Source organism: Phyllobates terribilis, unplaced genomic scaffold (assembly GCF_046119375.1).
Source record: "Phyllobates terribilis strain yellow unplaced genomic scaffold, ASM4611937v1 Scaffold_11__3_contigs__length_659146591, whole genome shotgun sequence".
NCBI classification, from domain to species: Eukaryota; Metazoa; Chordata; class Amphibia; order Anura; family Dendrobatidae; genus Phyllobates; species Phyllobates terribilis.
Genome location: NW_027362771.1, coordinates 270,255,169 through 270,281,341, shown reverse-complemented (window position 1 = coordinate 270,281,341; position 26,173 = coordinate 270,255,169). Strand labels below are relative to the sequence as shown.

The following is a 26,173-nucleotide window of genomic DNA, read 5'->3' as shown; positions in this document are numbered from 1 at the left end:
CTGTGTGTCATGAAGTATCCATACTATATATACTAAATAAAAGATCTGTACACTTAGCCATGTAGAGAAATAGAAGATGCCAACATGACAGCTTCTGTGCTGCATGGTGCTCTGCATTATAATCAGAATTTTCCACTGTCAGTCCAATAACAATAAAAAAATTGTACAAACGACAATAATAAAGTGGTATCCTCTATTGTGACAGATATACTATTATAGTATTATTCATTATATCAGTTTTCAAGCTAATGCCGCAGTACTATGGGTAGCATGCCCCTTAATGAGTCTGACACGTCTCAAAAGATGTGTGCTCCTCTATTTGTGCTTCACCACAAGTCTTACTCCAGTCTTTGACCGGAGTAAGATTTGTTGCATGAAGAATGCCACTGCTGGTCATGAATTTGACAAGCGGGGGTTGCAACACCCCTGTCCCGCTCCACTTCTGCCCCTCTTTGTTGGAGCTTGGAGAAAATGGTGTGTAAGAATGCCAATGTTAGAAAACTTTTAGTGCAGCCTCATGTGACAAAATTTTGTAATATTTTTAGAATTCTGGTGTAAAAGCTTTGATTAATCGGTCCCCATTTGTTGTGTCACGTTGAGAATACAACCACTATTATATCACTTGAATATACAATACAAATAAATGTGACTTGTGACCACCTCTCCACTGACAGCAGCACATACTCATGCCCATCTTGTATACATTTATGGCATGTCCTGTGAGTGTACCATGAATATACAAGAGAAACTACAGGGTTGATTCAATTCTGCAGTTAGGCATAATATGAGTGTACATTGAGAAAGAACTAGACTCCAGAAAATGAATCACACAAAGTGATGATCATGGATTTTAAAAAAAATATAAAATGAATCATGGAAGTGACTAAAAGACTGAAATATGCAACATGCAGTTTTCATTCTAGAGAGTTTCTTGATTTTACTGATTAATACAGTGCCTTGATAAAGTATTCATAGCCTGTGAACTTTTCCACATGTTACACCCACTAACTTAAATGTATTTTATTGGTATTTTCTGTGATATATCAACACAAAAGAGCAAGTTTTTGTGAAGTGTAAAGGAAATTATTTTCTAAATATTTTAAAAACATAAATTTGAAAATTGTGATGTGCATTTGTATTCAGTCCCCTGTAGTCTGATACCTCTAAGTAAAATCCTTAGTGAACAATTACCTCAATAAATCACATATTTAGTAAAGTGTGTCCATTTGTGTGGAATTTATTCTCAGTATAAGGCTAAGTGCCCACGATGGAGAAATGCTGCATATTTTTTCCACATCTCCCTGGCAGGAAAAACACATGAGGATTTTACATGCATGTTTCCTGTCAGGTAGAAGTGTTTGTTGATTTTAGCATCACTTGGAAAAGTGCTTGACAACTTGGTCACACTATATAAATCCATGCAACTGGCATGGATTTATATAGTGTGACCAAGTAATAGTTAAAAAAAAGAATAAAAAATAAAGATTATACTTACCTTCCGATGGCCCCCAGTGTTTTCTCCACTGCGTCCAGTGTGTTGTATCGGTCGCGGTGGTGTGAAAAGGACCTGTGATGACGTCATTGACTCATGTGACAAGTCACGCGACCGCTGACGTCAGCGGTCACGTGACCTGTCACATGACTCAATGACGTCATGGCAGGTCCTTTCACACCACCGCGACCCATACAACAGACCGGACGCATCTCTGAGGAGACCGGGGGCCATCAGAAGGTAAGTATAATCTTTATTTTTTATTTTAAATTCTTTTTTTAACAGGTACCATGGTACCCGGGTCTGGATGAGAGTCTCCTCTTCTCCAGACCCGGGTACCATCCGCACATTGAACCGTATGATATCCTCATGTGCAGATGCAGTGATGCGGATGTCACGCGGTCCAATGCAAGTCAATGGCGGCGATTACGCTGCGTATCCGCAAAATTAATGGACATGATGCGTATTTTTCCGCAATGATAATCCGCAGCGGAAATTTCCGCAGCATGTGCACAGCACATGCGGATTATCATTGGGGACCGTGGGGCACGTATTAACAAGCGTTTTTTAAGCGTTTTCGCTGCGGAAATTCCGCGGCAAAAACGCTTGAAAAACGCGTAGTGGGCACGCAGCCTAACTACAACTGTTCTGTGAAGGCTTCAGAGGTTGGTTTGAGAAAATTAGGTATCAAACAGCATCATTAAAACCAAGGAACACATCAGACAGGTCAGGGATAAAGTTGTGGAGGACAGTAAAGAAGTGATAAATTATAAAAAAAAAAATAGCCCGAGCTCTGAAAATCTCACGGAGCACTGTTAAATCCATCATCCAAAAATTGAAAGAGACACAACTGCAAACCTACCAAGATATGGCTGTCCACATAAACTGACATCCCAAGCAAGGAGAACACTAATTAGAGAAGCAGCCTTGAGGTCCATGCTCACTCTGAAGAAGCTGCAAGATTCACAGCTCACGTGGGAGAATCTGTCAACAGGACAACTATTAGTCATATACTTAAAAAATCTAAAGCTAAATACAAGGCAATCCTGGAGGAAAATATGTTAGAGGCTGCAAAAGAATTGAGCCTGGGACATAAGTTTACCTTCCAGCAGAACAACTCTAAACATACTGCCAGAGCTACAATGGCATGGTTTAGATCAAAGCATATCCATGTGTTTGAATGGCCCAGTCACAGTCCAGACCTAAATCCCATTGAGACTCTTTGACAAGACATGAAAATTGCTATTCACAGATGCTCTCCATCTAATCTCACTGAGCTAGTGATAGATTGCAAAATTGAATGGACAAAAATTTCAGTCTCTAGATGTGCAAAACAGAGAGACATACCCCAAAAGACTTTCTGCAGTAATAGCAGTGAAAGATGGTCCTTCAAGGTATTGACTTAGGGGCTGAATACAAATGCACATCACAATTTTCAGATTTATATGTTTAAAATATTTAGAAACCATGTATCATTTCCTTTTCACTTCACAAATACTTTCTAGTTTGTGTTGGGATATCACATAAAATCGCAATAAACTACATTTAAGTTTGTGGGTGTAATGTGATAAAATGAGGAAAAGGTCATGGGGTATGAATACTTTTTCAAGGCACTTTATATTTTCAATATAACTCAATTATACCTGCTGTCTCTTCAGGTTTCAGGTTATGGAAAGTATTTCTTTTTTTTCTTTTTTATACATTTTATAGGTCTTCAGTCGAACTAGTTATCTAGTAAATAAAATATATAATTTAAAATGGACTAATATAACTGTACAAGATTTTTATTTATGCTAGTTGATTAGAAAGCCCTCTGCTATAGCCTTCTTCTCTGAGATATATGAAAACAATGGTCTTTTTTTTCCTTTTATTGATGTCATTGTGCCAGGTGACAGTATTTTTGGGAGCGTCATATCTTCTTCATGTTTAGTTCATTTCAATCTTCACAAATTACTGTATACATGAGGTCACCTATCACTGCACCCAATAAAAATGATTAGGAAATGTTCAGTTCCATTACACTAATGGCATGGCAATTAGTTTGTCGAAATTCAGTGAATTACCTTATTTTTGCTTTGCGATTGTACATTTAGCTGCCGATCTGCTTGCTTGTATGTGCACTTCTGATCTTGATCTAAGTTGCATGGTTGGCCTTTGCATGACTGCCTCACAGTAGTCTGTTTCTTCTCCCATTTCCCTAAAATGCTTGAAAGAGAAAAATTAATATCACATTGATTTCCAAAGCCTATCATCTTCGGCGTGAAGAAACAGATTGGTTTGACAAGCCCAGAGAATCCCGACTGGAAAATGGACATGGAATTGAGAGAAAACTACCCGACAAATTATCACACACCAGACCAGCTCATCCACAGGAGCAAGTAAGATGTTGGAAGAGCTGACAGCTGCTCAGTTACACTCTGAACACTCTCCACACTAGCATAGAGCTATTGGCCCAGCTTTTGGATGCCCCAATATATTGAAGCCTCATAAAATTCAACTTATTATCTCAAAACCTTTTTGCAACAATTAGACTGCACAGTATACTCTAGGTTGGTAAATAGAGTTGATGTGAATTTATTTGCATGTCCCATTCCATCGGAAACGTAATTGGTCTTTGACTACTCAACAGGAGAAGGAGTACTGCCTCTTGCCTAGGGTTGTCTGCATTTTTTATGTTAAATAGCCGAAATAGCGCACATTCACTTGTGTGTCAAGCTGTAATGATCACCCTCTTAAAAAGAAAAGAAAAGAAAAGAAGAGTTGCGGTTGATGCCGGTTTAGGTAGTACTCTTCCCGTCCATTGGCCACAGACCACTGTCGTGGCTGATGAAATAGACCTTTCAAATTGATCCACAGCAACTGTAATGGTTACAAATGGAATAAATAAAATGGAAGTGAAACTTCTTAATTGAATGCTAAAAGCCCCCATACACATTAGATGGCTGTTCGCCAATCGATCGTTAAGCTGACAGCCATGTCCCTTGGCTCCCCCATACACAGGACCACCGGAACACTTTGGTGTCAGACCCTTATGCCAATGGTTTATCTCCAGGGAAAATATAAGGATCAACCACTAAAACATCCTTCTCTACCCCAATATCATCTGCTGGGAGAGAGACTTACACATTAGACTGTTTCGGTCCTCTTTAGTCTAATATATATTTGGTTCTTAAACTAGAAATTAATGAGATTAGAAAAGCTTTCCATGTCGTGAGTCAGTCTCCAAGAGGTATCTGGGTGAAACAAGCAGTATTGTAGATTTTCTGCAGAGTAATTGCTCAGGGGGCAGAGCTTAGCTAATGGGGCATGGTTCAGCATTATTGAAACAGAGCAGTGACGGAGCCTCCATTTGTAGTTACCTAGTTGTCTCTCAACCAAGCACAGGGTTATAAAATGATGAAGATGGGAATTAGCTGAACTCTTGGACATATTCTTTATTTCCCACAGTTTTGATTGCAATATGACACTTACTTGGGTCAATGGATTGCAGAATATAAAAGACGGAACATTCATATTTTTTAGCTTTTATGTCCTATATTTAGTTTTCCTTTAAATAGTCCTGTCAATCCCATGCCATAAATTCAAGTTCCATTGTTCTAAACTAACTGGGATTTTGTAAACATGAATTCCGAGCAACCTGCTTGCTGATCTGCGAGATAAATGGAGTAACATCCCTTGGCCCCTAATGAACAATCCGATCTTATTCATTCCTCATATATTAATTTAGTATTGTAACGTTCTGCTAATTTTTTATGCTAAATATTTACTTTAGTACTTTTATAGTGATTATTATAAGCAGCCATTATATAGTAATTGACTGATTACTGATTCCCTCAGAACTTTCATACAAGATAAAATACTTGATCCCAACAGTGTACTGTATGTGTTATAGTATCTCACAACCAAGTGTCTTAGTACATATTTACAAAAGGCTTGTTTTAATCAGTTATTCAGTTTTTTTTCTTATGTACTCCAATGGACTATTTCTTATAGTCACTTTTTACCCAATAGATGAATGGAAAGCCTATCCACTATCCGTTTCCTCATACGAGAATTAAACTTCTGAGGGATCCAAAGGATCATACGGTATCAGGTAAATTTGAAATAAAAAGTGAATACAGTAGTAAATGATTACAGCTCCAATTACCTTGCACTTTGCAGACTGTAAGGTACCATCACTACTGTCTGTAGAGTCCTTGTAATTTTGTCATTGATGGTGTTTTAATAGTTGTAAAATTATAAACATGAAAGAGCATCTAACCTCCCTGTATTGGTCTGGCTATAGGTAAAATCTATGTGCAGGGTTTATTTCAGAACCCTATTACCACTTTATACTACATAGGACGTTTGTTTTTATTCACTAACAAATTTCACCTAAAATGTGTACTACATACTGTGGTCTTTGCACTTATCTCCACTGTTTTGAATATTGGATAGATCCAAGTAGAATTAATATATGCTATATTTCCTTAAAACATGGGCCAAATTGTAAGGCCAAAATAAAGGTGTACACAAACGTCAGCTATGCCGGTGTGCTCAAAATAAAAAAACAGCCTCGTGTCTACAGAGATGCAACAAATTTATTATATTTCATGTGTAATATTTATAAACTTTATTCAATTTGCAGTATTTTTGCTGCTCCTTTTTTTAATGTTTTAAAAGGAAGTCTGTCAGTACAAACCTATTACAGGCGCTCGGTGCACCCTTGGTGTGGCCAAACACTTAAGTGCCCTTTCCCACCTACTTGTTTTCCCTCTATCTCCTCTTTGATTGGCAGCTCTGGCATTATAGAGCCATAAAAGGGTGGAGATGAATGGAAAACAAGCAGGTGGGAAGGTGTATATAAATGTTTGGCCATGCGAGGGGTGCACCGAGCGCCTGTACTTGGTTTGAACAGTCGTTATGTGCTGACAGCTTCCTTTTAAGTAGGTTGCACAGTTATACACTGTTGCGGCACTACTTGTTCCCTGGTCCACCACTTCTCTTTCTTTACCCATGTACAGAAATAAAATGTTGTCTTGATATGTGACCTCTCCAGGCAATAACTGGCCACAACAGAGGCTTCCCAGCAACCGTCATTCATATCATTGCACAATTGTTTCTTTCATTTTATGCCATATTTAATTATTAAAAAAAAACATTTATGAGGGTGCAAATTGCCTTTAAGTTATTAGGAGCAATTCTCCTTAATTGTATATTATTGGTCGGATATATTTTATGGTGAGGTCTGCTCAGTACTTTGTTACTTAAGATTTAAATGATTCCAATTTGTTAAATGTAGGGTTATCTAAGGAAGCATCATGGTAAAATGTACAATCTAGGTTTTGACTTTTATGCTAGTTAGAAATGAGCGTGTACAAGTTATTTCTTTGACATTTACACGCAGTTCTAAATAGGAAGAAACACCTGGTGATTGTAGGAATATGAATATTTAAAATATGTTTTGATGTTCTGTTTCCTACCCAGGTATAATCCATAGTGAATATATTCAGCACCTGTTACATTGTGACAGTAACATAAATAATTAGTTTGCCCAATTAGTATTATAGCCACAGCACCATGAAGACATGCAATATAATAATTCATATGGCAGTTGTGTGATCTTTTGTCATTACATTAGAGTGTTTTCACTTTTCTAAGCTTTAAGAAGAACCTACCATCACAAACTGAACATCCTTTTTTTGCTAACACATATTAGTGCCTTACAAAATAAATATCTTTCTAAACTTGATTAATTTAAAATAAAAAAAATATATATGTCTTCCTACCATTAGGGAACCCGACTCTGCTGAGTTTGGTCTAAGCTTCCAGGTTTGTCCGATACTAGTACTATTATCAACTTTCCAAAAACCACCACTGCAGCATATGGTGTCAGGACACAACAAGAATGTTGAGTCTCTATTATGGATGCATTGTTTTTGGGTGGACCTGTGGCAATGCATTTGCAGTCACTCCCCATTAAAGTCAGTGGGAGATATGGGAACAGCCAAGTGAACTATCTGACAGGGTCAAGGTGACATAAAAGTCTTGTGTTGTTGGACATATATTATGGTGAATTCAGCATAAATTCCCTGTTTCTTTGTTTAATCAATAGGAAATGGATTTGGAATGCGAATTGTTGGTGGGAAAGAGATCCCCGGAAGTCAAGGAGAGATTGGAGCCTACATTGCCAAGATTTTCCCTGGCGGAAGTGCTGAGCAGACAGGCAGACTCACCGAAGGTAAGAATTTTTGGGAGGATAGTGATATTGATCTACAGTATGAGTTTTATTTAACTATTTTATACTATACTTTTTTGATGGATTTTTTTATTTTAAATCTGCATACAAGGTACGGTTTAATACTGTATTATGGTTCTAGACCTTGTATGCAAATAAACTATTATACATGGGATATTATAGTTCTAGACCAGTGGTCCCCAACCTTTCTGACCTTGATAGCCACATTCAACTCTGAGTTAGGGCCCCGAGCCACATCCAGCTCCTGCCCCCCTAACAATAGTGACACCCAGAGCCCCCATTAACCGGTACAATGATAGCCAAAGCTTTTCCACATAAATCACGCTGAGGCAGTATACCAAGATCCAGAGTGTCCAACTTTACCTCCATTCAGTATTCTCACATCAAGCACTCTCACCACACTGTCGCATCAAGCTTCAAGTACCTCTTCTGACAGGTAGTATCATCCTGTCTCCAGCTTACCATACTTAATTTATCTTTCCAACTCCATGGCCAGTATATTTTTCATCCAGATCTGCTCTTCTGTGCAGGACTAATTACAAAAGTCACCATCTGGAGACCTGCTCTTCATAGCTGTTTGCTAGATTTGGTGCTAATGCGCCAAGCTGGCAGACAGCCACGAGCCACACATCAAGAGCCCTTGAGCCACATGTGGCTACCGAGCCACAGTTTGGGGACCCCTGTTTTAGACAATACATTGTAAGCAGCTAATACATTAGTGATATATAGCTTTTGCAAATACCTTGCCTTGCAGTTGTTTTTTTGTGAAATTTATATCAGATTTCTATTACTTTCTTTTATCTATTTTCTCCTTAAATAATTTTGTCATTTTACAGTCATCATCATTGCCGATTAGTTAATGATGAGAAATTGATTATTGCAACGCAGACCACTTAACCAAGTAACGGCAATATATCGGGATGAAGAACAAGTCGACACAAAACTTGTAATTGATCTATGAGGGCTATAATTTGTATCAATTTCACTCTTAGGTCACTCTTATGTATAGAAAATTAATCTATGAGCTGTAATGTTCATATTGTTCAGTCTTGTACAGTGATATAATTTTCCAAAAGTCATCCTCCTTTTCTAATACGGTTCTTGTGGCAGATGATATTGCGGAAATGCGCACGTTTACTCACATCTATTATTTATTCTCTTATCTCTTTAGCCTTAAAATTTGTTTAAATTATTTAAATGGGTTGTTTTTAAATTTTGATTTTATTTTTTTTTTTAGAGTTTAATGCTCACTTGCAAGAAAGGCTGTAGAATCTTGATGTGTGTGAATGAAGGAATCGAGTATGACTCATTACCTCCTGACATTTCTACTTGTTTGGTAGCATTCATTGCTCACTTCAAAAATAATAATAGAGCTTGAAATGCATGTCATGCGTTACTAAAATAATTTAATCAGATCAGAGCCAGATTTCATATCCAAGCCTCCTGTGTTCATGTTTGAGGGCTTAGTTTTTGTGTAAGATCTTGTAGTCAATTAATTACTGTTGCAAAATGGGATAGATTAAAATAACTTCTCTCGAATAATAGACCTTATCAGTGTAGGAAAAGAGAAACCATTTATTAAAAATTGGATATGTGAACAGAATATGATCATTTGCAACAAATGACAGAGTATAATATTGTCAAGTGTAAGTCTGTCTCCGGATCCGTTAGTATAATGTTGCCCATTGCACCAAAATTTGTATTTTAGTCATATACAAATTAGGCTCACACGTTCACTGGTGGGGATATCAGTGCACTTGCTGTCCTCAGCTCCTCTTTGCTTCTCCCTACCGGCTCCGCACTCTGCCTCTTGATTGACAGGGGAAAACAGAGGTGATGTCATGGAGTAGAGCCTCTGTCTCCACTATGGCCACACTGGCGGAAGAAGTATAGAGCTAAAGAATGGCATATGCACCAATAAATGTGTGCAAGATACTGTACATAAATTTCAAGGAGGTATGATAAGCTGAATATGGAAAAGTTATGAGATGTAGAAGAAATTAACTATGGCACTGCAAGGGATGCCATCAGAAAATCATATGTAGTTTTATTGGCGTCTTAGCATATAGCTCCAATATGTATAATGAACACCAATATGCACAATGTAATGAGGCTCTAATGTATACAGGTACATAAAACACCAAACTAGAAAAATGCAGGCCGATAAAATCAATCTAATCTTTAGTAATGTATAAAAAAGACATACAATAATGACAAAGAATATAGAAATTGGAAAACACAGGCAATGAAGCATCGGGGGATATCATCATAGGAAAAATAATAAATATATAGTTGACACCTAGCTAGCTAATAATAAATGACTATAGCTATAAGGGTATGCAAATTTATAAGTGATTGGTTATATGGCGTAGATTAATAAATAGGCAGGGGAACAAGGCAAATAAAACCTAGTGTTATAGTAGACCCCAACTGGAATGACTTGCTAGATACTATATACTGATAAATAATCAACATGTGTTGAACATAAGTACAGTGGTGCATACACTGAAGGTCCCAACAGGACAAAAAATTAATGTGATAATAACTAGTTGTATGATATAAGCTATTGAATAGCAATAAAGTGTAACAGCTAAGTAGCTACAACAATAGAAAGGAGACCACCCTAAATAGCCAAAAATAGTTTGTTGTATAATACAGTCTAATAGCTAACAATAAAGTGTAACAGCTAGGTGGCTACAGCAATGAAGAGGGAGACCACCCTGTATAATCAAAAAACATAACAGTAAATAATATATAACACGAATCCAAGATATACCCACATAGCTCCAATAGTGTCAAGCCAAGGTGAAAAGTGATGTCCCACCATACCTGACGTGCGTTTTGCAAAAAACAGCTTTGTCCAGGGATTATATGGTGTGATAGTGCAAGGTATTTATGGAAGAATTGTCCAATGGGGTCGTATAATTCATTATTAAGCACCTGTATGAAATCTGTTCCACCTGCAAATGGTCAACTCGCACCAGTCATGAGTGCTGGGGCACACGCCGCTCCATACACACACTGACCACAAAGGAAGAGGCGGGGCACATCGATCAAAGGTATACGTCACAGATCACAGACATGACCACACTCCAATCACGTGGCGAGTAGCGTCATAGGTCACAAGGTGCAATTGGCGTCACAAATCACATGGGAAATCACTTGTCTATGGACTGACCACATGATCGGTATACCACGCATAGAAAGGCATGAATGGGAAAAACTAAATGCTCATTGCATAATAGCCAATGCTTGGGTCATCCATGGACCTTGGCCATATACTGTCTGTGTCAGGAAGCGTACCCTGCAGTGCTCACCATACAAATCAGAGTAGATGATTTCATTGTAGCCATTTGGTAAATTCTAAAAAGTTCATTTTTTTTCTCATTAAAGTACACTCTGCACCCCATCTTGACTGAAAAAGAACCCAGAAATGTAGAAATTTTTCCAAATTTATTAAAAAAGAAAAACTGAAATATCACATGGTCATAAGTATTCAGACCCTTTGCTCAGACACTCATATTTAAGTCACATGCTGTCCATTTCCTTGTGATCCTCCTTGAGATGGTTCTACTCCTTCATTGGAGTCCAGCTGTGTTTAATTAAACTGATAGGACTTGATTTGGACAGGCACACACCTGTCTATATAAGACCTCACAGCTCACAGTGCATGTCAGACCAAATGAGAATCATTACCTCAAAGGAACTGCCCAAGGAGCTCAGAGACAGAATTGTGGCAAGGTACAGATCCTCCTAAGGTTACCAAAGAATTTCTGCCTTACTCAAGGTTCCTAAGAGCACAGTGGCCTCCATAATCCTTAAATGGAAGAAGTTTGTGACCACCAGAAGTCTTCCTAGACCTGGCCGTCCAGCCAACCTGAGCAATCTTGGGAGAAGAGCATTGGTGCGAGAGGTAAAGAAGAACCCCAAGATCACTGAGGCTGAGCTCCATAGATGCAGTAGGGAGATGGGAGAAAATTCCACAAAGTCACTGCAGCCCTCCACCAGTCGGGCCTTTATGGCAGAGCGGCCCGACGGAAGCCTCTCCTCAGTGCAAGACATGAAAGCCTGCATAGAGTTTGTTCAAAAACACACGAAGGACTCCCAGACTATGAGAAATAAGATTCTCTGGTCTGATGAGATGAAGATAGAACTTTTTGGTGATAATTCCAAGCGGTATGTGTGGAGAAAACCAGGCACTGCTCATCACCTGCCCAATACAATCCCAGCAGTGAAACATGGTGGTGGCAGCATCATGCTATCGGGGTGTTTTTCAGCTGCAGGGACAGGAGGACTGGTTGCAATTGAAGGAAATATGAATGCGGTCAAGTACAGATATCCTGGATGAAAATCTCTTCCAGAGTGCTATGGACCTCAGACTTGGCCAAAGGTTCACCTTCCAACAAGACAATGACCCTAAGCACACAGCTAAAATAACAAAGAAGTGGCTTCAGAACAACTCGGTGACCATTCTTGACTGGCCCAGCCAGAGCCCTGACCTAAACCCAATTGAGCATCTCTGGAGAGACCTGAAAATGGCTGTCCACCAACGTTCACAATCCAGCCTGACGGAACTGGAGAGGATCTGCAAGGAAGAATGGCAGAGAATCCCCAAATCCAGGTGTGAAAAACTTGTTACATCATTTCCAAGAAGACTCATGGCTGTACAAGCTCAAAAGGGTGCTTCTAGTCAATACTGAGCAAAGGGTCTGAATACTTATGACTATGTGATATTTCGGGGTTTTTTTAATAAATTTGCAAAAAATTTCTACATTTCTGTTTTTTTTCAGTCAAGATGGGGTGCAGAGGGTACTTTAATGAGAAAAAAAATGATCTTTTAAGAATTTGCCAAATGGCTGCAATGAAACAAAGAGTGAAACATTTAAAGGGGTCTGAATACTTTCCGTACCCACTGTAAGTATAGCATCTACACTGAAAGACGCACCGCATGTCTGTTTCTGCGGGTGATCTGCAGGTGCACGGAGACTCATAGTGGACATGGGATTTCTAGAAATCCCATCCACTTTGCTGTAACATCTGGACGCTGCGGGTTTGATGCTGCATAGACACGCAGCGTCAAACCCGCAACGGTTTCTGACCGTGGGCATATACCCTAAATTAATATATGACAAAGAAGGACCTTTTCTTTTTTCTTTATACTGAACTTTACCTAGTGTTTCCTTCACGTGGGGAAAATTGAGTGCAGTAGCTATAATTTGGATTGACAGTGACCAAGGTTAGTGGCACTATACCACACACTAACTTTACTGTATACATGAATAATATGCTATATTGTACATACACTGTAAATAGTACTGCTATACTCAACACATTAAGAGATCCTTCCAACATACTGTATACTATTAACATGGGCTCTAAATGTGGTGTAAACAGAGCCCAGCTCAAAATATGTGTTATGGTTTCACAAATAAAGCATTTTCCAAGGGTCATACTGACTTATGTTTATAGAATAGCAACAATACTGAAGAATATTTAACTATTTTTTAGTGGCCAGTCTTTTCATTGTTTTTTCAAGTTATTTAGATTATATCTTTTCATAGAACATGAAACAGAGGGTGGATTTCATTAACATTTTCCAACAGGATTTATTGCTTTCAACAGCTTGTATCGTATATACAGATGCTCATCGTAGCTTGTTGCGTTATGCAGAGTCATTTTATTGAAACAGTCACTACTGGTTGGACATAAACTGGGAATTATTTATGACCTATTCAGAAAATGAGAAATTATAGACATAATTATGAAGACAAACAGTTTTATGTCAACCTATATTCTGAGTACAAGTGGCAGACTACATGCCACCATAATAACAAGTCTGGTTTGTTACTTGCTTTGCCTGGCGAGATGAAATTCTATAATTTATTATTCCCATTTAAAGGCAATTACATGAAATAAAAAAAAAAGCAACGTATACCGGGCCTGGTCTTATACTTTTTATCTGGCACCATACTTTACATTGCTAGAAATGCTGTCTTAAAGGGGTTGTTCTCACTTGTCATCTTTGGGAGTGCACTGCCACTCTTCCTCCCAGTTTCCTGTTTGCCGGTGAGAGTGCACTTCTGAGGATTGACTGTTCAGAACAGCATTATGGTTGCGCTGCTAGTCTGAACTGTATGCTGTATACTAGAAGAGCAGGGACGCTGAAGTTGGCATAGATTGTGTGTCTCAGCAATCTAGCCACCTTTAATCTGTGTTTACAGTGCTGTATTGAAAAGAGCTTGGAAGCACCATGCATGCAGCAATGACTGGTAACCTATATAATTAAAAATCATTTTGTTCTTGAGAATAGAGAAGATTTTAAAAAGATTAAAATTGCACAGTTTTTACTTGCATTTTGCTATTTTTAGGCTATGTTCACACACATTGTGTTTTTTTCTGCTGCAAATCTGCTGCTAACTTTCTCTGGCAGGAAAACAGCTGCGTTAAAAACGCAGGTTTTGGTGCGTTTTTTGCTGCATTTTTGCTGCATTTTTTTGACCACCCATTACTTCGTATGGGTGAAAAAACGCTTCAAATATGCAGCAAACACTCAAGTGCGTTTTCTGCTGCAAAAACGCTGAAAGAAGTGACATGCTCTATTTTCCAAAAACACAACCAAGTCACAAAATACGCAGCATTCTCTGTGTGAACAGATAATAATTCTGGTTTCTCATAGACTTTGCAAAACGCAGCTGAAAATATGCATAAGAATCTGCAGCAAAATACGCTGCAAAACCCAATGTATGTGAACATAGCCTAACCCTTATTGATATTGAGACAACCCCTTTAATATTATTTAATATTTAGAACTAAGTGACTATCCATTCCCGTCGCCTCTAACTGCCAGGTTTGGGATTCTATTCTTGGCTTGCAGGCACTCTCAGCTTATCTGGTGAGCTTTCATATGGCTGACAAGATGAATTGTTGTCATCGCTCAACCCTTGTCTACAAAATGACAATGTCTGCAGGACAAAAGCTCCTGTTACCATAACTGCATTTTGTACATTACACCTTATAGAGACCCCAAACCTCTGCTCATCATTTATTTTCCATGCAAGCTATATTAATCCAGAAGGTAGTTTTAATATCACTTTTTTAAGAGGTGATATATAAAATAAGATGTTTATTTAAAGCTTCAAATTACTATGATTTTTTTTTAGAGTTCATCACAGATGGATATGTTTCTGGACACAACTTATAGGGAGTGATTCATTAAGGTGCTTACACCAAAAATCTGGTGAAAACTTCTTAATAAGTTATAATATTTTTGCGCAACTTGGCATTTCTGAAAAAGTATTGCAACTTACACTCCAGTCCTCGCCAGCTACACTAATATGGGCATAGCATGGGTGGGATATGGGTGTGGTCATGCCCGCCAGTCAAATTCATCATAAGTTATGCCACTTAAGTAATGTAACATATTCCGGCTAGCATACATTTCTGGCTTTAGCATACTCTGGGTATCAGACACGTTTGATTCATTTAGTGGCACATACTGCTTAATGAATCAGGTCAGCGTACACCAGCAAATATTTCACTAAGACTGGTGTGCACTACAACATTATTATTGAATCACCCCCATCATAACAATGTAGAATTGCACCAGCACCTGAGTGTTTGCAAATGATATTAAAACCCAAGTGTTTCAATTGCTTCAATTAGGTAGACAGCAAGAAAATTAGCAAGTTTGCAATTGTCTTGCTTTTTCTACCTGCTGTCATTCACCTACAAGGAGAGCTTTTATTTTATATAGTGTACAGCTGGTTTTCCATGGAGCTTGGCTAATAGTGAATACCGAGACCTGACAGATGATTTTTGGGGGGAGTTAAGGATCTAGCATGTTAAATTTTGGACTGTTGTTCTTTTTGTTCTCCCGGAGATAAGCCACCACCAGAGATATCTGGAAGTGGTCTCTCATAGAGACCACATGAGCCCTCGTGAGAACGAAAGCTCCTGGTATTGGAAAGTTAGGAGAGTTAGCTGGTGACTGAACGATCTGCTGAACTATCATGTGACCGAGAGCTATCTAAAGTGTATAAAGGTTTACTGTTTGTGAACACATAGTAACAATAAAGCCAAACAAATAAGTCAATGTTCAGCCTTGATTTAACGAGCTTTGCATCATGAGTAAGGATAATAGCTAAACCATAAACTCATCTACAGACACCTCTTTGGAGTGCTTGACCCATATCAATGTAGAGCAGAGTTTGGCTAGCTCAATAAAAGAATAAATCTGCAGTGGGTTGTGTATGGGTAAGCATGACCAGACAGCACATGGAACCTAGAATTGTTTAACTGCCTGGAAAAATAATCAATTATCACACCTTACACCCACAGAGGCCCACATTTACTATTCAGTTTACTCTTCACTTTGACAAATATCATGCAGACAAGCATATGACTCCTACTGTATAACCACAATTTGTAAATCAAAGCCTACAAGCACCACTGTAGAAGACACATAATATAGAAAGATGCAACGCACGTCACAACAGGTGCCCAGAAAAGTGTAGGAAACCAATACTCATAGCAGTGACATATAGGAGAAACCCAACAGTTCTATTAAAATAAAAGCTTCATCCTTTACTGTACTGTAGTGTTTAAAGAGAAACTTTCAGCACAATTTTGTAATGTAAAGTAAAGACATGGCTGTAATGGCACTGTAGTACTGATTACTTTGGTACCTTTGGTGAAGAAATCAGCTTTGTTGTTCTTCTTTTAATGCCTTCACCCTCGAGCCTGTTTTCAACTTCCTGACCAGGCCAAATTTTACAATTCTGACCAGTGTCATTTTATGTGGTAAAAGCTCTGGAATGCTTCAACTAATCCCAGTGATTGTGAGATTGTTTGTTTCATGACACATTGTACTTTATGTTAGTGGTAAACTTAGGTCAAAATTTTTTGCGTTTATTTGTGAAAATATTGACATTTTGGTGAAAATTTTCAAACTTAAGTTTTATATCAGATAGTTATGTCACACAAAAAATAGTTAGTAAATAGCATTTCCCACATGTCTACTTTACGCCAGCATCACTTTTCAAACATAATTTTTTTGTTAGGAACTTAGATGGGTTAAAAATTTATCAGCAATTTTGAATTTTTCAACAAAATTTACAAAACCAATTGTTTTAGGGACCACATCACATTTCAAGTGACTTTGAGGGGCCTATATGAAAGAAAATACCCAAATGTAATACCTTTTTAAAAACTGCAACCCTCAAAAGATCTCAAAACCACATTCAATAAGTTTATTAAACCTTTAGGTGCTTCACAGAAAATAAAGCAATGTGGAAGAAAAAATGAAAATTTTCCTTTTTCCCACAAAAATGTTGCTTTAGCCCCATATTTTGCATTTTGACAAGGATGACAGGGGAAAATGGACCCTGCAATTTGTTGTGCAATTTCATCTAAGTACGCCAATACCCCATATGTGGTGGAAATTACTGTTTGGGCACACGGCAGGGCTCAAAAGGGAAGGAGCACCATGAAGGAGCTGTTATGTTCTGCTACCAAAGCTAAGGAAAGAGAGGAGATCTGTCCCTACTATAAGACTCAGCTGAATCCCTACGATGTAACAGGGAACCTGATCCTGCGATCAGACCTGCTAAAGTCCTAATCTAGTCTGTACGAAGACCTATAGATGTGGGGAGGGAATCCCTACAAGTACTAAGGACTGGGAGGAATATGGGACACCTCCTAACAGAAATAGTAGCAGACAGACGAACAAACAAAATAGATAGAACATAGAGGTCCGTAGACCAAGCAAACTAACAGAGTTAGATACAGAGCACAGGCTAGCTAGAAAGTAGATATACAATGAAGTCCAGCAAAGCCAGAAGGGCGGAGCAGGATTAAATAGGCCAACAAAGTCATGTGACCAGCAAAGGAAAAAAAACCTAACTGCAAGGTTCTAACAGTACCCCCCCTTCTAAGAGGATCCTCCGGATCCCCTAGGACCAGGCTTATCAGGAAATCTCCTGTGAAACGCTCTGATAAGTCTGGACGCAGAAACATCATCTGACCTCACCCAAGAGTTATCCTCGGGTCCGAAACCTTTCCAGGCCACAAGATACTGCAAACTACCTCTATACCGTCTAGAGTCAAGGATGCGAGAAATTTCATATTCCCCGTCCTCCACCACCGGAGGAACAGAGGCAGAGGCGTCACCATCCGACACAACAGCTTTTTTTAACAGAGAGACATGAAAGACCGGATTAATTCTCCAGGAGGTAGGAACCTCCAACCTAACAGCAGATTGGTTGACAACCTGAAGCACCTTAAAGGGCCCTACAAACTTGGGACCCAATTTCTTAGAAGGAATCCTCAACCGCAGATTCCTAGAGGACAACCAAACCATGTCACCAACAGCGAACAAAACCTCCTGTCGTTTCCTATCAAAGTAGTCTTTAGATTTTCTGTTGGCCTCCTGAAGATTACCACGCACATCCGTCCAAACTCTTTCCAAATCACCGGAAAAATTCTCCTCCTCAGGCACGGCAGATCCCAACTTGGAGAACGACCCAAACGACGGATGTCTCCCAGAACAACAAAAAAAAGGCGAACAACCAGCAGAAGAAGATGTATGATTGTTCAGAGCAAATTCGGCAAGTGGCAGAAACTCAGACCACCCCTCTTGATTGTCTGCCACAAAACAACGCAAGAACTGCTCAACATCCTGGTTTTTCCTTTCTGTCTGGCCATTAGATTCAGGATGATATCCGGACGAAAACGACAAATGAATTCCCAACCTGTCACAAAAGGCACGCCAAAAACGAGCCACGAACTGAGGACCCCTATCAGAAACAATGTCAGTAGGAACGCCATGAAGTCTGACAATTTCCTTGACAAAGGCCTTAGCGAGAGTTTTAGCGCAGGGCAGTTTGACGAAGGGAACCAAGTGACACATCTTGCTAAAACGGTCCACGACCACCCAGATGACAGTAAAACCCTCAGAGGGGGGAAGGTCAGTTATAAAGTCCATAGCCAAATGTGTCCAAGGAGCACTGGGGACCTCCAAAGGACAAAGCAACCCCGCAGCAGGAGTATGTGAGGACTTAGATCTAGCACATATAGTACATTGGCGCACCCACTTAATGACTTCCTTCTGCCATCCAGGCCACCAAAAACTGCGACCCACCAGTCTCTTGGTCTCAGAGATTCCGGGATGACCTGCCAACCGAGATTCGTGACACTCAACAAACAAATCTCTCCTAAAGGTCCCAGGCACAAACAACCTCCCATGAGGAGTGTTAGATGGGGCATTCTCCTGAGCTTTAAGAATCTCATCTTCCAAAACGGAGTCTAAAGCAGCTATCACAACACCTTCTTGTAAAATGTTTTCCTCTTTCTCAGCACCGACTATGGGAGAAAAACTGCGAGATAAGGCATCCGCCTTAACATTCTTAGTACCAGGGATGTAAGTAACGGAGAAATTAAACCGCGAGAAAAACAGTGCCCACCTAGCCTGACGGGCATTCAGGCGCTTGGCAGCATCAAGATATATCAGATTTTTATGATCCGTAAGAACCTGAACGGGAAATTCCGCACCTTCCAAGAAGTGGCGCCAGTGTTCAAATGCGAGTTTAATAGCCAATAATTCCCGATTACCAATATCGTAATTCAGTTCAGTCTCCGAAAATTTTTTTGAAAAAAAGGCACAGGGATGTAATCCATCCCCGTTATCCTGAGACAATACTGCGCCAACCCCCACAGAGGAAGCATCAACCTCAACCAAAAACGGCCTAGTAACATCAGGCTGCATAAGGATGGGAGCAGAGGTGAACCTCTCCTTGAGATACACGAAAGCTTCAATGGCCTCAGAAGACCACTGAACCGCATCAGCACCTTTCCTGGTGAGATCAGTCAGAGGTTTGACAATACTAGAAAAAATTTTTATGAATTTTCTGTAGTAATTGGCAAAACCCAAAAACCTCTGTATCGATTTCAAACCAATAGGCCTAGGCCATTCCTGCACAGCCTGAACCTTAACCGGATCCATCTCAAAACCTTTGCTGGAGATAATGTAGCCCAAAAAACTAATTCTCTGTACAGCGAACTCACATTTCTCCAGCTTAGCAAAAAGCGAATTGTCCATTAATAACTGTAATACCTCACGCACGCTCCGCCAATGAGACTCCAGATCTGGCGAATAAATCAAAATGTCATCCAAATACACAACCACATTTTTACCGATCAAAGGTCTAAGGATGTCATTAATCAGATTCTGAAAAAATGCAGGAGCATTAGTAAGACCAAAAGGCATAACCAGATTCTCAAAATGACCCACAGGAGTGTTAAAAGCAGTCTTCCATTCATCACCCTCCTTCATGCGCAACAGATTGTATGCCCCCTTAAGGTCAATTTTAGAGAACCACTTGGCCCCCAATAACTGGTTAAACAGATCAGGAATCAATGGCAGTGGGTAAGGATTGCGTACCGTAATTTTGTTAATCTCACGAAAATCCAGACAAGGACGTAAACCGCCGTCCTTTTTTTTTACAAAAAAAAATCCAACCGCCACAGGAGACTTAGAGGGCCTAATGTGACCGGCGGCCAAACTTGTCTGTATGTATTCCTCCAAAGCCTTCCTCTCAGGAATAGTAAGGTTAAATAAACGACTTTTAGGAAGAGTCGCTCCAGGGACAAATTCAATAGAACAATCATAGTCTCTATGGGGAGGCAAAACCTGCGATTCCTTCTCAGAAAAAACTCTCCAAAAATCCTGAATAGGAACAGGCAATTCTCCCCTATCCAAAGCTGCAATACGCCCATTACAACACTTGTCATAACATTTATGGCTCCAGGATTTAATTTCACTGGTAGACCAATCCAGTACAGGATTGTGAAATTTTAACCAGGGCAAACCCAATATTACTGGAGAAGGCAAGTTATTCAAAACTACCAAATCCAATTTCTCATGGTGAACACCATTAATAGTGAGAGGAAATTCACTGACCTTGAGAGTAATATTCTTCAAAGGGGAGCCATCCACAGAAACCACAGCAATGGGGGATGATAAAGGTTCAGGTTTTAAATTGAGTTTTTCCACGAATCCCCCATCAATTACATTCAGTGTAGACCCGCAATCAACAAACACCCGAAATTCCATTAATTTTTTCTGAGCAATCGTGGAAGCAGCTAAAAATATACCCTTGGAATTTAAACAGGCAATACGGGCGTGACTGACCATTTTTTTTTCTTTCTTCATCCGAAGCTCACAGCCTTTAATCAAATGACCAGATTTTCCACAATAGAAGCACAAGCCTTCCGAAAAACGACGGTCTTTTTCTTGAGAGCGAGGTGCCACCGATCCAATCTCCATCGGTTCACCACTGTTAGTACACACATTATCATAACCAGAAACTGACATAGCAGAGGATTTGCTCTCATTAACCCTAGCACGCAGTCTTCTATCCACCCGTATAGCTAATTGCATAGCCTGTTGCAAATCATCAGGTGTAGGATAAGCAATTAGCAGGTCTTTAACCCTTTCACTGAGCCCAGCAAGAAATAGACTTTTCAGAGCAGAATCGTTCCACCCTGTTTGAGTGGACCAACGACGAAAATGTGAACAATATTTTTCCACATTACCCGATCCTTGTTTTAGACGTCTCAACTCAGTCTCAGCTGATGCGACACGGTCAGGATCATCATATAATAGTCCCAAAGCAGAAAAAAAACTATCCACTGATCTGAAGCATGAATCACTAGGTTGCAAAGAAAAGGCCCACTCCTGAGGCTCTTTGCGCAAAAGTGACATTATGAACCCTACGCGCTGGGATTCATCCCCAGAAGACTTAGGTCTCAAACGAAAATACAATAAGCAAGCATTTTTAAATGAAAAAAATTCTCGGTGTTCACCAAAAAATAAATCCGGCAAACATACCTTAGGCTCCAAGAAATGTGCTCCAGGACAGTTACTCACGTGCTGACGGAGTTCGGCCACCTCCAGAGAGAGTCCCTGCAGGCGATGAGCCAAATCCTGAACCGACACCATGATGGAACAGAAAAATCTTTCCTTAGAGAATTTGCAGGCTGGACTTACTGTTATGTTCTGCTACCAAAGCTAAGGAAAGAGAGGAGATCTGTCCCTACTATAAGACTCAGCTGAATCCCTACGATGTAACAGGGAACCTGATCCTGCGATCAGACCTGCTAAAGTCCTAATCTAGTCTGTACGAAGACCTATAGATGTGGGGAGGGAATCCCTACAAGTACTAAGGACTGGGAGGAATATGGGACACCTCCTAACAGAAATAGTAGCAGACAGACGAACAAACAAAATAGATAGAACATAGAGGTCCGTAGACCAAGCAAACTAACAGAGTTAGATACAGAGCACAGGCTAGCTAGAAAGTAGATATACAATGAAGTCCAGCAAAGCCAGAAGGGCGGAGCAGGATTAAATAGGCCAACAAAGTCATGTGACCAGCAAAGGAAAAAAAACCTAAAAGCAAGGTTCTAACAGGAGCACCATTTGACTTTTGGAATGCTAAATTGGCTGAAATCGATAAAGGACGGCATGTCAAGTTTGCTGAGCCCCTAATGTGGCTAAAAATGGAAACCCCCCCGACATGTGAACTCATTGTGGAAACTACAACCCCCAAGGAATTTATTTAGTGTGGTGAGCACCTTGAACCCACATAATTTTATAACGTTGAACCGTGAAAATAAAAACATATTTTTTTCCATAAAAATGTTTTTGACCCAAATTTTTCATTTTCACAAGGATAACAGAAGAAAATTGATCATATGATTTGTTGTGCAATTTCTCATGAGTACACGAATGCCTCATATGTGGTGTAAAATTACTGTTTGGGCACATGGCAAGGGTCGGAAGGGAAGGAGCGCTAATTGAATTCTGGAGCAAAGTTTTGGCTGGAAAAGATTGCGGATGCCGTGTCACATTTGAAGAGCCCCTGACATGCCAAAACAGCAGAAACCCCCACAAGTGACCCCATTTTAGAAACTACACCTCTTGAGGAATCATCTAGGGATGTAGTGAGTATTTTTAACCTTCATTTGATTCACAGAATTATATAACATTTGGCTGAGTAAATGGAAAATTACTATTTTTTTCCTCAAAAATGTTGCTTTTTAATTTTCAAAAGGGATAATAGGAGAAAATGAACTATACAATTTGTTATGCAATTTCTCCTGAGTATGTCAATACCCTATATATGGTCAAAAACTACTTTTGAGGCACAGTGCAAAGCTCAGAAGGGAAGAAATTGGAGCTCAGATTTTGCTGGAATGGTTCAAATGTGCTATGTCACATTGGCAGAGCCCCTGAGGTGCCAGAACAGCAGAAACCCCACATAAGTGACCTTATTTTAAATACTACACACCCCAATGAATTTATCTAGAGGTGTAATGAGCATGTTGACACCACATGTGCCTCACAAAATTTTATACCATTGGGCAATAAAGAAAGAATAAGTAAATTTTTACCACTAAAATGTTGTTTTTGTCCAAAATATTACATTTTTATAAGGGCGAATAGGAAAAAATGGACCTCACAGTTTGTTGTACAATTTCTCCTGTGCATGAGTACCCTACATGTAATCAGGAAATATTTTTCCGGCACAGCGGAAAGCTCAGAAGGGAAGGAGTGCCATATTATATTGCAGATTTTGCTGTTATGGTTTGCGGGTGCAATGTCACATTGCCAAAGCCCCTGATGTCCTAGAACAGCAGAACCCCTCATTAGGGACCCCATTTTACAAACAACACCTCTCAATGAATTCATGGGGTGTAGTGATCATATTGACACCACAGATGTGTCACAGAATTTTATACCATTGGGCAGTGAATAAAAGCATACAAAAATGTTTTTTAGCCTCAGATATAAATGTTCACATGGGGAAATGGGTAAAAAAAATGGCACAAAAATGTGTCACACAATTTCTGCTGAACATGGAAATACCCCATGCAGTATGTGGCTGTGCAGTACTGCTTAGCCACATGGCAAGATGCGGGAGGGACGGAGCACTATTTGACTGTTGGAGCACAGATTTTCCTAGAATAATTTGTGGACTCCATATAAAGAGCCCCTAAGTTCTAGAAGAGCAGAATCCCCCCTCAAGTGACCCCATTTTGGAAATTACATTCCTCCTTTGGAATTTATCTATTGGATTTTGACTCCATGGGTGTTTTCCAGAAACGAGCAGCAATAGATGTTGCTAAGTGAAAATTGCAAATATGCCATTGTAGTGCCCGTACATTGCAGTGCCCTGTACATTGTAGTCGTCAGTACATTATGCCCAGCTTGTGCTTCTGGAGACATGCACCTGTACATTAAGCGGACTCTCATCGCTTCAGAAATGCCAAACATGTGGACCCTAAATGTGGTTTAGGCACACTGTGGAGCTCAGAGGGGAGGGGGCATTTGGATTTGGGACCTCAACATTCGCTTGATTTTTTTTGGAGGGGTGGGGGGGTTTGAGGAGCCATAGTGCTTTTCTAGAGACTTTGTGCTACCAGTAACATGGAAGCCCTCTATATTTCCTCTGACAGATGACGGATCTGAGTGAGGATTTGCATTTTTTAGCAATTGAGTTGAAGCTTTTACTGGGAACATTTTACATAACATTTTGTATCACATTTATCGTAGTGTCTATGCTGAGCACTTACATCAGGCTTTCCATCTAAATCTCTGAATGACATGATTAAGATGAAACTCCGGAGGGATCCATTCACTATAATGAAGCAGCAGAGTTCCTCTGGACTCCGTGTGGCCTCTGTTCAGTGTTGTCCTTCTTTTCAGAGGCACACAAAACTGTAGCACTCCGCGATTTTATATACTCTTAAAAAGAGGGACACCGTCGGATCACAGGCCAGACAGCATCCACGGTGCCTCCATCTGCCTCATTATAGGTAATTTTCCGCCGGGGGTTCCGTCTGTATCACATATTTCAGAGATTTACATGGAAACCCCAGTGTAAGCGCTCAGTGCAGAGCGCAGGATAAATGTGAGTTGAGCCATACTGCGATCTTTGAGAGGCAGAAATAACCAATCAACAGCCGGTCAAGAATTTGTTCTATTTATTTTTTACACTGTTCCATGAGCGGTATAAGTGATTAGACGACTTTATTCTTTGGGTCAGTACGATTGCAGTGATACCAGGTTTATAGCAGTTTTTATGTTTGCCTGCTGTCACACACTAAAAGACGCTTTTTTTTTTGCAAAAACAAGTTTTTACATCGCCATATTAAGAGAGGTCTAATTCTTTCTTTATGCCGTTCACTGTGTGGTAAAAGTTATAAGGCCGCTTTATCCTTCAGGTCAGTACGATTACAGCGATCAAATTTATATCATTTTTTAATATTTTTTTTAAAGATTAGCTCTTGCTGGACGCGACAATACCAAATAAGTGGATTTTTTTGGGTTTTACTTAAAGATACGTATTTATGGTTATAATATATATATATTTTTTTTTATTATTATTTTGTGATGATTTTTTTACTTTTTTTTAACTGTTTTGCTTATTGCCTCTACGGGACGTTAACTTTTATTACTCTGATCGCTGGTATAATGCAATGCATTATACTTGTCAGTGTTACACTGACAGCAGACTTTTAGACCATGTTCGTGGCATGGTCTAAACGGGCCATCGTTTTTGGCAGACTTGGACATCGTCGTGGTGACCTCAAGTTACCATGACGACCATCAGGCACTTGCGATGACGTTGCGGGGTTGCCTATCGGAAGTTAGATCTCCCAACCTCCTGAATGTTGCGATTGATATTGATCTCAGCATTTCAGGGGTTAAACAGTTGGGAGCGGGGCGGGCACTGCTCCTGGCTGTGACAGCCGGGGCTTGGCTGTCACATAAGCCAAGCTCCCAGCGATGATCGTTCATGCACAGCTCCTATGCCACATACTTTCGCCATGACATACCTATACAATGTTTGTCAGGAACCCCTACCCAACCATGACGTACAGGTACGTCAAATCTTGTGAAGGGGTTAATCACCATTTGTAGTTTTCTGCTAATTAGATTTCGGCGCACAGGACTGTACTGTACACTGGGTCTTCTCCTCCCTGTCTGTGATTCCCCGGCCCCTCTGCTGCCTCCGATCTTTGAATGACAGATCACTGCTGAGATTTCAAACAGAGGAAGCATGTCATTCACAGACCAGAGGCAGCAGAAAAGCTGGCAAATCAATAGACAAAGAAGCTTAGGTGGGCACCATGAAAAATAACACATATAGAAGAAGTGCACAGGAAAAGGTGTATAAATGTATGATAGGGGAAAAAAGAAAGACAAAAGAGATCCACCCACATAAAAATCCTGGCACATTCAAGAATTACATTTTTATTATACAATCAAAATATTGAACAACAAGGAAAAATCTCATTAAAAGTATTTAAAATAGCAAAATAAGACAAGACATTTCCATTTTAGAATATAATAAAGCTAATAAATGGAAATAAACCCCCCA

The 26,173-nt window shown here is 39.7% G+C and overlaps 1 protein-coding gene across 6 annotated transcripts in view; it reads left to right on the top strand.

Moving 5' to 3' along the window:
- PCLO (piccolo presynaptic cytomatrix protein) overlaps positions 1 to 26,173 on the top strand; it is a 522,320-nt gene that overhangs the window by 378,862 nt on the left and 117,285 nt on the right. For all 6 annotated transcript variants that reach the window (XM_073652324.1, XM_073652323.1, XM_073652325.1 and 3 more), the window contains 3 exons: positions 3,737 to 3,870; positions 5,504 to 5,585; positions 7,587 to 7,712. In XM_073652324.1, the coding sequence (XP_073508425.1) occupies positions 3,737 to 3,870; positions 5,504 to 5,585; positions 7,587 to 7,712 (342 nt within the window). The remainder of the gene's footprint in view (positions 1 to 3,736; positions 3,871 to 5,503; positions 5,586 to 7,586; positions 7,713 to 26,173) is intronic.